The 15798-nt window shown below is 28.5% G+C and overlaps 1 protein-coding gene across 1 annotated transcript; it reads left to right on the top strand.

The window, feature by feature from the left end:
• The first annotated feature begins 12997 nt into the window (after positions 1–12997).
• On the top strand, positions 12998–15547 carry LOC123298326 (tetraspanin-21-like). The gene is made up of 5 exons (XM_044880300.1): positions 12998–13098; positions 13169–13345; positions 13625–13813; positions 14327–14513; positions 14738–15547. The coding sequence occupies exons 1-5, from the start codon at positions 13024–13026 to the stop codon at positions 15445–15447; spliced, it is 1338 nt and encodes a 445-aa protein (XP_044736235.1). The 5' UTR covers positions 12998–13023; the 3' UTR covers positions 15448–15547.
• The last annotated feature ends 251 nt before the right edge of the window (positions 15548–15798 follow it).

The following is a 15798-nucleotide window of genomic DNA, read 5'->3' as shown; positions in this document are numbered from 1 at the left end:
TAAAAATCTCATTAAAAGTTCGACAAGTTACATTACTGCTTTGTCTTTTTATCTACCCTGCAGGCATTATCCTTTGTACACTCCGTTCTCTCCTGAACTTATTGACAGGGAGATGCAAAAAATCTAAATAGATATATTTCGAATCGAAACAAAGTTCCATGTCGTCATAATGATTTTTATATGTTTTAAATTAAGATAATCCTGTTAAATACAGTTCTACGCAAAGCAGATTCGCGATGTTTTGTAAATTAGCTATAAATTCAATGTTAAATGCTACCCATACAGCATTTATCGACCTCATTTTCGTATAATTTACAAAAACGGGGATCAAATTGCAAAATGTATCTTAAAATTTATCGAATGAAATGAGAAGCGAAATAAAAAATTTGTTAATAAATTGAAGAGGGAAGAAGGCTAAGATCCTATTATCAATTGGTAACATTTTTTCGAATTGAATGTTTTACCGCCTCTCTGTAAGTACAGATAATGATCAAGAATAAAATGGAACTGAAAATATAACAACTATTCTATTGGGAATTAAATATTGTTTTTTGATTTCATCTAAACAATAATTTGACTTTGATGATTCTATTCATTCAATTTATATGTTCCATTTAGGCTATCCAAAAAATAAATATCATAACTTTTATCGAACAAAAATTGTTAATGAGATTTCAAGTTAGTATATTTGCTATAACTCATAATTAACATTAAAAAAATGTGTTATGATAGACATAAAATCTTATATTTTTAGGGCGCTATTATATTTTTTTTTTTTAAATATTTTTGGATAGTATAAAGCTAAAGTCTTATGCGGATCAGATACCTCCCAATGTTTTGAACGCATTGTAAAATTCATTGTTCTCGCACACGCTTTTTAACTTATTTTACATTATATTTAAAAATTATTTTGTACTATTCACTCAACATTTGAATAAAGGTGCGAGTTTGGGGTATATAATATATCACTAATCTCAGAAACGGTTCCAATGATTTTCATGAAAATTAGTATGCAGGAGTTGTTGGGATGAAAAATCGATCTAGCTAGGCTTCGTTTCTAGAAAACGTCGTTTTATCCATATTTTCAGGAAAAAATAAAACATTGACTGCAGAAAATGACTCTTCCTGACATCTATTGTCGACGCAACGAAATAATGTACATTACCGGGACATTCAAATTTTTATTTGTGTGGAGACATTTTAATTGGTTCTTAAATAAGTGATAAAATTTTTGTCTTTTTCACTCAAAAAAAAACCGAGTAAAGCTCGGTCATCCAGGTACTTAAACTTTATCATTATAGACAGTTGATATATCATAGATTGCGATATCTGCCGAGAAGCTATATTCAAAGTACATTGTATTCCCGGTACCTACTAAATCTTATCATATTTTCACAGAAAATTTCCAGAGTTTTAGATATTATAATAAAATATTTTTGTTTGAATATTATACAATAATAAATAATACGATTTATTTTCAAATGTTATTGCAGGTGACATTTCTTTTACAACCAAATAAACAAAATAATAAAATATTTAAAATTAAATTCTTAAAAATATTTTACAACATGAAATAGCGAACAAAAATAATAAGGGGATAAAAAATTCTAAAAGACATGGAAGTACACTTAATATTCACAAAAGATGATCTACTTAAAGGCTATGTTTCGATCGACAAGATCTTTAGAATATGAGATGTGAGGAAGAGCTATGAATAAGGCAACGAAAATCTTTCATATACTGCCTGCTGCTTCATGTGATGGCCCTATATTACTTTTCTAAGAAGCATAATGATACCCACTGTACATGACATTGGAAAAACCAACGTTTATCGATTTTTCATGTAGTTTTCACTTGATAATATCATTTTAGCCCTAAAACCAGTCTACATTTTGGAAACCCATTTTATTAAGGACAAAATCTGAGATACGATCTTGTAAAGGTAGTACGAGCACCAAGCCAATTTTAGATTTAGGGTTGAAATTATTTGTACCTTATTTTCAACTTTGATGATGAATTTTTTAATAACATATCGTCTTGAATGTATACGCAAAATAAGAATAAAATATCTGCCTTAGTTTTCGAAATATCGAAAGCTAAATAGTTAAACAAAATTTTCAATTTTCGATATCGAAATATCGAAAAATTTAATTCATTTTACGACTCAAGGGTAAGTTTCTGAGGAATAAATTGAAAAAATAGATGCTGGATATCACTATCCCCCGAATACAATTTTAGTCCATATTTCAGAAAGTACTTGTCTAATCGTCAAAGAACCCGATTTTTGAATTTTTTTTGGGTCAAAATAACTCTAGAAAAAGATTTTTATGCAAATGGAAGATATCAAACTTTTCTGGAATTTTATTTAACAATTCAGTGAGTAATTGTTTGATATATCGTCTAAAATTCTGTACAAAGATCTTTTATTTGTAAGTGATTCTGAAAATATCCCAAAAAATAAATATTTTTTGGGTCCTTATTAAAAAAATCCAAAAATAAGAAAATAGGAGTGATTTGTGATTAAAGGACAAGTTTCTGAGGTATGACTAAAAAATTTACTACATGATATCACCTCCTTGTATATGATTTAAGTTGAGATATTAGAAATTACCCGCCCAATCATCAAAAGTATTCGAAATTTGGTTTGGTTCACTTTTATTGAATTGAATTTTACATAAAAAAATATAATTCGAATGAATGTTAAATAAAAATTAAAATCAGAAATAATTGAAGTGAATAAAATTTTAATTAAGATGTATACAAATAATAATGAGGATAAGAAATACCATCAAACACCCAATATAATTAAAATTTCTTATTCAATTAATATTTAATTTTCCAGATACTTTAACCAAAAATCTATTTATATGTAATTTTACGATCCTACAATTATTTTGCACAAATAATATTGTGCGCCGCCTACTTCATCTTTAAACGTATACATGTTCTAAGGAGGTATTATTAATTCTATTTCTATATTATCATCATATTTGAAAAACTCATCCACATTTACAATCACAAACAAGCTGTTCATGTGAATGCGACCCTTAGGATCCACACCATCAACTTCCCAGATTATGAAAATAACTCTCTGTAACTGCCTTAAACACTGCAGTACTATAACACAGATATGTATTTTTCGATTCATTCTTGATATTAAGCGCCTAAAGCTTTTACAAATAGTCGGGTATGAGTACTTTTTAGTACAATAAAAGCTTGTCCTTCAAAATGTATTTTTTGTTAAAATTTTTAATTTAAGACTAAAAAAATGTATATATACAAAATATGATGGAAGCGATGGGAAAATCAGGATGCCACAACCTTACCATGCATTGTCATCCAAATTAAATGTGCATGTAAAATTTTAGTTCAATCGGAAACCGGAAAGTGGATCAAATTTGACTTGCAAGATTTGATTACAGACAGACAACGGGACAGGTGAAACTAAATAAAAGCTTGTAATAATAAAGTCACACCAACACAATAATTTTGGTTAAAAACATTTGCTTTATTAAATAACACAAAATTTCATTGAATGTGTTTATTACATTACAGTAAATAAATAAATTATGATTAGAGTCATATAATAAGAACACCAAAGTATAAGTAATTTTAGAAGAAGTATAACACTAGTTCGATTTACATCTAGGCATATAAATATCACGAGTATGACATCTAAGTAAGAGGTATCAAAGAGTTCTATCAAAACAAAGTGGCACTGAGTAAGAGATATAAATGTATGTGCACTCAAATCTACACTCTCTCTTGCTCAGTGTCACTTTGGTTTGATAGAACTATATATGAAATGTGACTTGTATCGTGGCTTCGATGTCTTTTAAGCTATACGACAGTTCTTCTGTTGTATACGTGCAGAGAGTGGGGGTTAACACATGTATATAATACCTCTCACTCAGATGCATTGTTTAACGCATGTATTCTGTCATTCTCGTGATATATATATGCCTAGATATAAATCGAACTAGTGGTATATTCTACTTCATTTACTCGCCATACTTTTCATTTAACCAAGAGAGTCTTACAATGATGATTCATACATTATTTATTTAGCTGTATAATCACAAGTGATATACTTTTGTCGCCATACATTATCGCCATATTTAGGTATTATACAGTAAAACATCATAACGTACAAACCTCTGTTAATTAATAAAGATGTTATATCTTTTCATCCCTTATAGAGTACGAAACTTTGCAAAGGGTAAAAAAACATATCATAGATTATAGTATATGCTAGCAGGTTCCCAACCGCTTCGCTGTTGGTCCCGGTAATTTATTTTATTTCGTTTTACGTTATACGTATATATCACAACAGCGTCTCATCAACAAAAACTGACTGAAAGTTATTTAAATCAATTTCGTTAGCGATAACACAGTTTGATGATACTTGAATAATGTGAAACATGTCATTTGAAAAAGCAAAAATAATTGAAAATTTATTTTCAACATAAGGTTTATATAAAACCTTAAATAACATTAGTAAACTAATCTTTAAATAAATATTTACATTCTTTTGAACTATTTCATAACTATATATTTACGTCAGCTGAATGTTCAATATTATTTTCACTGTTCAAATAAATAAAATATATAATATGTATTATAGTATTTTAATTGAAGCGAGTATAAAATATTAACTATTTACAATCATAAGTTTAAATAGTATTCGTTGCGTACAAAGTCGAATTTAGCGCCGCTTTCGTTTATATGTATTATATATTTTACTAGCTAATAAAACACAATTTTATTACGTGATTATCGAATGATGTTTGAGAGTGAAAATAATAGAGCAGTGACGTGATCTAAATATTAAAATTCCTCTTAGCTTCTTTTTTTAATTTACTAATTAGGTACGACTTATATTAAATATACAAAATTACAAGAACAGGCCCGTATAAAGAGAAATTCTCACAATTTCTGAAGGACTTCATCATAAAGAAAATTAATTTATATTTTAAATTGAGCGTGATCAAAATGCTTATAACGCGAATTTTGATGGGTTAATGTAAGTGTTCAAACAATTATAGCATCATTTATGTTATAATACTACCTAAATTTTTAAACAATACTATCATATAATTTTAAAGATAGGCAATATTATTACATAAATGATGAAATCCTTGCGGAAAACACATATTAATAACACAATAAAAAGATATAGAACTTATAAATATTTCTACGCGCAGTGCAAAATTCTGTTCTGTACGCAATAAATAGGGATTAAAATAAAATAAATCGCATATATATATCCACAATTCCACATAAATGTTGAAAATGTATATCTAATATTGACAGAAAATAATTAAATAAAGATAAACTTTTGATTTATACTTGAAGTATATCAAAGAACTATTAAGTAAAGATAGAAAAGTAATTAACTAAATATTAACTTTATAATGTTTTATTATAACCTTGTAACCTATTTTATGGGACTGTGTCGTACCTTCGATTAAAATTTATATTTGTATGCCTTTTATTTGAATGGTGCGGTTCGTTGTTTCCATTCAAGATACATAAGGTTGTGTCTTTTTAAACTTTACCTCCTCAATATTTTCCGTTTTACTTAAAACAGAAATATGGCATAACAAAATGTTCACCAATATAACAGTAACAGTATTTTAAGCACAATCACAAATCGCAAAACAAAATAGTCAACTTGTACATAAATAAATAAATAATAAGAACAAAAAATTTTTCTTTTTGTAGTAAATGATTTTAAAAGTAAAAGGTTCAAAATATTTAGGATTGGCTCGAAGTACATTGTACCCATGATACAGCAAGTTCTAGATTCCTTGGGATTTAAGCTTGTCTTAGTGTACAATTGTACCCGTGGTACAGCAGCTTACCTTATCGATAGATGCCTTACATATAAATATTACTTTTTAACGAGATTACGATAAAATAATTCGTTTTTAGTTCATACTGTATTTGTAAAAATATTATTTCATCAAAAACGTGCTTCAAGTGTACCTATATAAATATTTATACTACACATTACTAATCTGCTTCGCTGGATTATTATTTAGATAAATATCTCCACTTACCTCTTTTAATTTTTATTGGCATAAGATCCCTTTCCCGATTTCCAGTGGCCAACTAAAAATCCTTGATTTTTTTCTTCATCGTTAAAGCTCACTTCGATTGCTTTATAATAAATATACTTAGATTAAGACGTTTTTGGTTTAAAATTTGCTCGTTTTGCTCGCACTATGAAATTTAAAGTCCTAAAAATATATATAAATTGATACACCCTTCTCAAAGTCCAAGAAGTCCTTGAAGAACTAACTCTTTCTTGCTCAATGTTAAATAATGGAAAAAATAAACAAAGTTGTTTTATTTTTAAAAGCCTATTCAAAATCTAGAATAGAAAAAATGGACGGGTAGAAATTAGGAAACTCTAAGGTACCGTTTTGTGCAGCAGTTCAATGCAAAAAATAGTAAACTGGCCATTTAAAATCGACTCTAGGTATACTTGGCTCTTAAAATTGAATATGACTGAACAACAGGACTGTTCAATAAAATATTACCACGTAAATACGAGCAAAGATTTTCAAAAATATGTTACCACTTAACTGGGAGAAATACTTTGTCCAAAAAGAGATGTTACCATTTAACTGAGGAAAATATGAAATCGGTTACATCGTTTTGGAAAAATTGTCCTTCATATTTTAGTGATAATATCTCTCAAATTTACGTGGAACCATCTTCAAAAGCCCTGTATAAGCATTAGATATACATTGTGATAATACTTTTTCCAATTAATATCATTATCAACAAAATCCTTACTTAATGAGCTCGAGGAGGTATTCCCTACACCATTTCGAAGATATAGTAAGTAACAATACATCAACCCATGTACTCTCTACGATACTAAATATCTACAAATATTTATAGAATCGTTAAATGTAGACAACATCGACTATATTTCTAGTTTAATATAATATCGAACATATTGCCGAAGGATATTATTTTAGTTAAATAATATCGGTATATATATATACAAGGTGTTCAGTTATTGACTTCAGATCGTTGGCCTACAGAATAAGCTCATAAAGACGAAGAGAAAAGTTATATACCAAGTTAATAGTTTTATCGAATCACAGTTCGCTAAGATATTGAAGGCAATACTAGCCTATTACATAAACTAAGTGGGCTGTCTTATATTTACATACATAAAATAAAAATTCTCAATAAAAACATGTGTATAAAAAATACACATATACAATAAAGTACAATAACATGTCTGAATCAGTTGGCTGATTCGCATAACAAAAACGATAATATTTTTATTATTTATACATCCCACTTAGTTTATGTAATAGGCTGGTAGTACCTTTAATAGCAAAATGAACTGTGATTCGATATTGATAAATAACTTTTCCCTTCGTCATTATGAACTTATTTTTTAAGCCAACGATCTGCAGTCAATAACAGAACATCCTGTATATATCTATAATGTATACAGATATTTTATCTATACTTGTATATATAATGATCATGTATCATTTAGAAATTGAATAAATTTAATCAAAATGAAACAAAACATTTTAACTAAATTTTAATGGAAAATTTCATTTAATTAATTTATTATTAAATAGAGAAAATCGAAGTGTAATTATAATTCGTTATATTTTCTTAAATATTTTTAATACTATTAAACAAATATAATATATATAATCCAGATAATCTGCGAAACGGAATACAAAATTATTACCAAAAAACAAAAAAAAAGTTGTTATAGAAGAAAACAAGCCAAAAAACATACCGTTTTTTGTTTAAGACTAATCAATGGCAAAGTCAGCCTAAAAAATTCGCCAAAGGCAAAAAATGATTTTCTTGCAATAAAAAAACATTCAATGCAAAAAAATTAAATGGAAAAGTTGTAGATCTAAAAAAACTTATCGATTGACGTCCGGTAAGTCCGGTTCAGATACGTAGGTGCCTAGAAAACTTAATAAGTGAAAATAGTCGTTTTTAAAATTATTTATAACTTTTTTTCTTTTTCGATTTGAAAGAAGACATTTGGTGAAGTAAAGAGTAATATGTTGACAAACCTTCAGTTTTTATTTTTGAAAATTTATAAAATTTAAGAATAAAAAACACTACGTAAAAACTTTTCTCATGATCGTTAAAATTGTTCCCGTGACACGATTATTATGCAATCCTGTATATTATCATTTTCTATGAAAATAAGATTTGAAACCTACAACAGATATACATAAGCAAGCACCTTTAAAGAGAAACACATCTTTCCAAACAACATTATCAGTGTATGTCGGACCTTAAAGTATGAGCTGTTACAAAATTTTGTATAACAATAACAACAATAATTATTTCCGAACATAAATCAAAAATATTATGGTTTATAAAATAATAATAATAATAATTAAACAATAAAGCTCATAAATCATAATTTAATTATGTAATAGTTAAAATAATTTATATTCTTTTAATTACATGTTATATTATATACATTACATTATATTGTTATAAGAATATATGGCATGAAACGTGTTGAAAAATTGATGGTGCCTACGACACCATAGGGAAATTATTCACAGATGTTTTCGTAAAATTATTTTTTACTTTTGATTGCATTTTTTTCAGTTGGTTTGTATCCATATCTATTGATTTTTACCGAGTATAAAACAAACACAGAAATATGAGGCGAGTTTAAATGCAACTGATATTAATACACTTGAAATGTACAAAGTGAGGATGAAGAGCAATGAGTGATTTTGAAAATATTTATTGTTAAAAAAATATTCCATCAATTTTTCCAAATTATGTGTTACCCATTTTAAAATACACAAGAAAATCATTTAGTCTAAGGGGTAAACTTTATTGTTTTATAAACACGTCTAACATAGTTTTTCAAAAGTGTTCATGGCTATTTTAAATTAAATGAATTTTAATCAATTTTTTCTATGAACGATTTTTTGCAGGTAAGCCTATACTATTATTTTCGTAATTAAATTATCTTTCTTCTGATACTAATTTTGATTGGTTAACAGATCGGTGTAGTTACCTATACCTATTGGTTATCACCAATCTGATAACTAATCGAAATTGGTATCAGAAGAAAGATATATAGATTTGTCTAACATTTGCGGAGTCCTAAAAATGTAATTATACTGATATACTTAAAAATACAATTTACAAAAAAGTACAATTTATGTAATTTTTGATTTTTCGTATATTTTAAGACAGTAAAAAAATAATTTGGAAAAGTTGATGGGATTTTATTTATAGCCTTTTCAAAATTGCTCCAACCTTTTTTATAAAGAAATATAACGATTTGAAAAAAAATTTGTCATTTTATTTTTATTATTATTTACTATTTTAAATGAAATATAGAAAAAGGAAATATTACATATATAATGCTAGAAGGCATTATATATGATTGAGAAAACAAAAACTACACAAAGAATAAAAATAATATATTAAAATGAAGAAAATATTATATTTCAAAATATTATTCTCTATCGAGAGCCAAGCTTGCCAAATTTTGATTGGTGAGCTTATTCTACACTTGATTTAATGCCGGCAAATGCTGCCTTTCAGAGTTATAAGTACTAATCTTTCATGTATATCCAAAATCCAGCCATTTCAAGAATAGCCTTGCGTCTTCAAAATATATCTAATCATTGGTCATAATTTTTTTAACAGCGTTCAAAATATCATAGAAGTTACCAGAGGAGGTTGGTTGAAATTTTTAGGCATCAAAAATGTTTTTCAAAAGTACGAAATCTAGATTATTATTATTTGTATTTATATAACTTCCACATCGACTGGAATAACTGAAAAAAAGGATTCCAATAAGACTTGGGTGGTGGCTTTAGTAGTTGTTTATCTTAATATTACAAGTTAAACTACAAATTATTCAGGCTTCCATCCAAATCTTCTTGGAACACTATTTCCAGTTACACTTTATTAGAAAGATACACAATTAAAAAAACTCTTCCCAGTTTTCATCCAAATTTTTTGTTATAATCTTTAAGGCATAAAATTTCAACTCTTATTTGGAAACTTCTTGAGTATCAAAGTTTTGGGTATATGAAAGATGGCAAAACTCTAAAAGCCACAATTTGCGAAAAATATTAATAAATTTTGTAGATGACGTAGACGGTTTATTAAGCACTTTAGGTGTACTGATGTATGAACTAAACTACTAATGCAATTCCAGCACAAAATCAAAAGATGGATTTGGCTCTTGGTATATTCTATATCAAAGAGACACGATCATATATCATGGTAACACCATTTCTTTACTGAGATTTTAATAAAACAATTCATAGCAGACATAAAACTTTGTTGAATTTTTTTAATTTAAATATAAGACTTTCTTTGATTCGGATCTTGCAATTCCTTTTAATGGAAAATCCATCAACGTTTCTTAAGCCTTCGCTTTGAAATATTTTCAAATTTTAGCAAAGCTCTTTACTTTCATGATGTTCTGTTAGCAAACCATCTTTAAAAACCTCTTCCCAAATACATTATTTAATTCCATATTACATTCAGTGACGGATCCACACATATCGACATGATAGACATGCCCATCACCTAAATAGACTTATGTTTTAATAAAATTTAAAAAAAAGACAATCAATCGCTTTAAATAGTTAGTCTATTGTTCCTAATTTCAAACTTAACCCTTTCTGATAATTTTTGGGGGACAATTGATTGGTTCAATACTTTAGAGTCTAAATGTGACCCTGTGATGTGTAAATTAACGCACATTTACTTTTGCAATTTTTTACAGGTTTATTAATTTACAAATACACTGTATAAAATCTTGGTCAGGGCGTCTTATAGTTTTGTAAACATCTCCTTTGTAGGAATGCACTATATCGATCATGAGCGAGTTCATACTCCGATTCGCCGTGCCTTTCACTTTTTTTGAGGGCTGAATCCGTGCTTGATTACATCATTTACTTTAATACGAATCGTGTTTCTTTACTTTTGCTATTGAATTTTTGTTTTGAATCAATTTTTATCATTACATTTAAAGACTATCTACTTTCGCTAGAATATTAATTGATTTTAAACCCTTTCCTGAACTTTTAAACAATTTTTTCATATATTTTGGCTTGTTACCAAATTCAATTTCGCTCATTTCATGTCTACTTCCCCAAAAAAAAAGATTTGTTAAAGTTTTAATGCTTTTAATTTTCTCCACATATGTGTAATAGTACAATTAATAAGCCGGGATGTACAGAAAAAGTGGGGAAACAGCACAGATTTGAAGGAAACTTTTTGTATGACCCCAAAGAACATTCAGCCAACTTAAATTAATCAGAAAAGGGTATAGAGTCATAGTCATATGAAGCCCAAATTTTTTTTAAATGTTTATTTTTGCTTAAAATTGTCACTTTTACAAATGTAAACCATTACTCGAAACCAAACACACAGAAAAAAATTAAATAGAACAAACAATTTTAGAGTCAAATTCAATGTACAATTTAAACAGACAAGTCAATTTACTAAAACATATAAAAGACAAGGTGTCTCAAAAGAATGAATGCACCTGAACAATTCGTCAATATATTAAGATATCGAAAAGATATTTCATTACATAAGTCAAGTAATATATGCATTTCTTTGTTTAAGAAAAGGTCAGACAACCTTCCTTTTTGTTAGTATCAATGAATCCGAATTTGCTATAAAAATGAAGGTATGTCTTTCGAGATCAAATCTAGAATCTTTATGTGATGCCTCGTACTAATCCCACAACTTTTAACCAGGTCATTTTTTTATTGTTGTTCAGCCGTATACATACATACTTTTGGAACACGCGTATACATAAGCATGCATGTAACATCTAATAACTGATGCTGGTATATCCATTTCCTTACCTAGTGAAATAGTAAGTTCTGTGCGTCAATATTATAAAGAAAACTATGCTATTGGCAGTTTTCTGCCTGAATTCACTTGACCGAGTTTTATCCACTTGTACTTACATCTTTTCATATTGTACAAATTTATATTTTTATTTTTCATCTTTTATAGTATACGTAGGAGGTCTGTAATAAAATTAAGAAAATAGTAGTATTAGATTTTTTTCCACCCAAAGGAAAAATGAGGAATCGTTAATACATTTTCGGTGAAAGTAAACGTTTTTTAAAAAACATTAACTCTTTTCCAGAACTCATATGATCTTCAGGCCCTTCTTTTCCACTAGACGCTCTGGATAAGTACCTAGACTCCGCAATCGACAGGGAATTCTGACCTATCTTTAAGAAAATATTTTTTCATTCATTTCTACGCATTAAGTGTGCACGATTCAATGACAAAATAATTGATTTTTAGTGCGATTTTCGAAGTTTCTGGCTCCAAACTAATGAAGTATTGATATTATATGTTTCATTAATTAGTTTTATATAATTTATCCAGATTCAATTACCTAATTATCTAACTAGATCTAATTAGAATCTTATCCAGGGTAAATTAACTGCTAATATTTTATATTTCGTGATAGAAAAAATGAGATGAATAAACTACCGAATGGATTTGAATAAAATATTACAATAACATAGCTCATACATCAGAATAACATATAGGCTATAATTTATAAAGATAGCAGTTACCTGCTAGCTTTGCTGGACGATTTTGAAACTACTTAATGAATTTTAATGAAACTTAACAATAATATAGCTCATACATTAGAATAAAACATCAAGCTCTAATTTATTAAAAAATACTGGCAGTTACTCTCTCCTCCCTTCCGGTTCACCGGAAAATTTATATTTTATAAGCAAAGAGTAAATAGTTTGGATTCATATTAAATAAATTTCGAGTGTTATGAAAAGGGGATAGGTGAGAACAAGGAAAGTGGAGGCAAATTGTCTAGCGGAGCGGTCGGGTATCATACTAGTTCATAATTTATTTTTAAGGAGTAATTTGTTATTTCCATAGCTACTTACAAAAAAGGGAATAAATAATAATAACATTCAGTTTTTATCAGCTTTTGATGATGTAGAATGGGGGATAAATTTTTTAATTAAAATGACAATCACTGAAACAGTTAAAATAATGGAGGAAAATGATTTTTGGGTTGTCCAACCAAAATCAATTTCAACGGTAGGCCTTATAAAATAAATTCATCTACAAAATATATTTTATTTTTAATTACTTACATTTCACTTTGTAGCGAAGCATTGCAGGAGAAAGAAATCATAATGTAAACGATTCAGGAGATTCAATAGCATCTGTGGTTGTGCCAAGACGCGCTTTACGGTTAACACGTAATACACCTTATGTCATTGAACAATATCGCAATGTAGATGCTAAAGATTTTTTCTTATGTATGTGTTCGCTTATGTTGATAGTAAGGCCGAAACAATTTTTATGTATTTTCAGATATATCAAAAACAGAACCTGTCAAATTTTTCCCATTCACTGGTATTCTTACATTGTTTTAAAGAACTTCTATAGGCACGTTATCTATTCGTTATCTACTATTTGATGAAATCCTGCTGTCACAACTAGTATAGCCCTGTATAACACCTACCTCGTATATATATCAATGTAGTATAGGGCGCAATGAAAATTTGACAAGTTTATAGCTCTTCGTATAAGATTAAAAAATAATTGACGCTTTTCCTAGGTAAGTGCCATTAGCTTAGTTGGAGTATCGATATGGACTTTGGTGATACGTATTCCATATTTTTACATATGTGAACATTTCTCGTATTTTGGTATTGTTAGTTTTACAATGTGTGCAGGGTTGTTATGTTTTCCAAGTAGTTGGTTGGCATGGGGTGCACATGAACGCAAATCCGGATATATTCCATTGGTAATTCTATAAAGGATAATAAAAATTTATAATATACACATTATGTAGCGCGATAATTACAATAAAAAAACTATTATAAATTGCGGGTATTACATACAAAATCTTTTTCCCTAGCCACAGAGGAATATTCCTAAATAGATCCTTTTCTGAAACATATACTCATGTTTTTTTAACAAAAACAAAAAAGCGTAGTTAATGACCCCCTCGTTTACACCCAATAATCATCGACTATTCTGATATTTTCAAAAAGCAAAAAGTGGGAAAAAAAAGAGTAAAAAATTGTGCCCGATGTCTCGAGAACCTCCTCAATAATATCTTAAAGCTTGGGATAGGAATACCTATGACTCACTATAACTTTAAAAATAGCAATCACGATATGTTATTAAGTAAACCTCTGTCTTTTCAAGAAAATTTAATAATTTTTTCAATTCGTTTATGCGCTGGAAAATTGATAATGGGGTCAAAATTTTGGAGTTTCTCATTAACTCACTAATTTTGTAATTTTCTTTTTAGCTTGTTGTTTTTCTTTGTGTTTCAATTATTATGCTAGCTACAGGCACGGCTTTAGGCACGGTGCATCGATCAAGAATAAATTTTGATTGGATTGTTGAAAACAGCTCATATAAATCATTTGTTATAAAAAATTTAACGATTTATGAAGAATCCAGACATATCAACATACATCCTCATGTACAAGCAGGTAAAGTATAAATGTGCCAAGCGTGTTAACTATACCGAAAAGTTTAGACAATTTATCATTTACTAGAATAAAGAACTGTAAGATATAGTACAAACGTAGCGCTAAACGCAATCAAAAATTCTGTCCGGTTCTTCAATTTTTGCTTAAAACTTTTTTATCAAAGCCTTTTTTAAAGTTACATACAGAGTTTCAATCATTCATTCACAAGTTTTTGTGGTTTTTAGGACCGTATCGATCAGCATTAAATAGCAGCATGGTAAATTCCTTATTATACTACGAACAACGTTCAACAATAAAATATGGCTGGGACATCATTCAACAAAAATACCGTTGCTGTGGCGTAAATTCACCTAATGACTGGTATAAAGTGCGTAAAAATATACCAGATTCATGCTGTAAAAAATTTCATGTGTATGATGCAAGTAATAATCAAAGTGAATTCTACAATCATATTAATTGTGAACTCGATAACATATTTTTGGATGGATGTTTGGATCCAGTTGCATACGACTTAGCGCATCAAAGTACAGTTCTCACATCGATGGGATACATTGTATTATTTTTGGAATTACTTTCATTACTTATCAGTGCATTGATGTATGTACGAATGCGTATGGCCCAACAGCGTCGATTACCTCCATTACAACCATCTGCTTCAAACGCAAGCTATTGCTTTTCTGTAACACCAAGGCAATCTAGATACGGATCGTCAATACCAAGTAACATAATACCACATCCCCAAGTATATTATCGTTACATACAGCCACCTTCTAATGTACAGCTGCAACAATTACAGCATCAACAAATTCAGCAACAACCCCAGCAATTACATCAACAAGCTCATACCCCAACAATGTCTCCGACAAACAGTACAGATATTAATTATCAAACCAAAGGCAATTTTGAAACTGATGCATGTACCAAACTAGTGTAACTTTGGAGATTTTGGACTTGTAATTTATATTTGGCTTAAAAATAAATTTACATAAAGCCTAGATTTCGTGATTTTCTTTTATTTACCTACATCAAACATATACCGCTTTAACCAAACGAATTATTTACAGTCGTGTCATATTCATTTTTTTTTTTTTTTTTTGTTATAAATAAAAATCGTTATATATTTTAAATTTTGTTTTATTTTTTAAATTTTCTATCCTTTTTTTCTTTCAGAACAAAATTATCAATTAATTAATTATTTAGTAAAGGTAAGTATTATATTAATTTAATTATACAGTAATATATAAGCTCAACGGTTGTGTGGGTATAGCACTTGCCTCCGTAAACA

Source organism: Chrysoperla carnea, chromosome 4 (genome assembly GCF_905475395.1).
Source record: "Chrysoperla carnea chromosome 4, inChrCarn1.1, whole genome shotgun sequence".
In the NCBI taxonomy this organism is placed as follows: Eukaryota; Metazoa; Arthropoda; class Insecta; order Neuroptera; family Chrysopidae; genus Chrysoperla; species Chrysoperla carnea.
Note: the sequence above shows the minus strand (reverse complement) of the source record. Positions and strands in the feature narration are given on the sequence as shown.

Coding starts and splice junctions, on each gene's coding strand:
- LOC123298326 (XM_044880300.1), top strand. CDS start 13,024: ATGACAATCACTGAAACAGTTAAAATAATGGAGGAAAATGATTTTTGG. Junction 13,814..14,326: donor AATCCGGATATATTCCATTG/GTAATTCTATAA, acceptor TTTTCTTTTTAG/CTTGTTGTTTTTCTTTGTGT. Junction 14,514..14,737: donor ACATCCTCATGTACAAGCAG/GTAAAGTATAAA, acceptor TGTGGTTTTTAG/GACCGTATCGATCAGCATTA.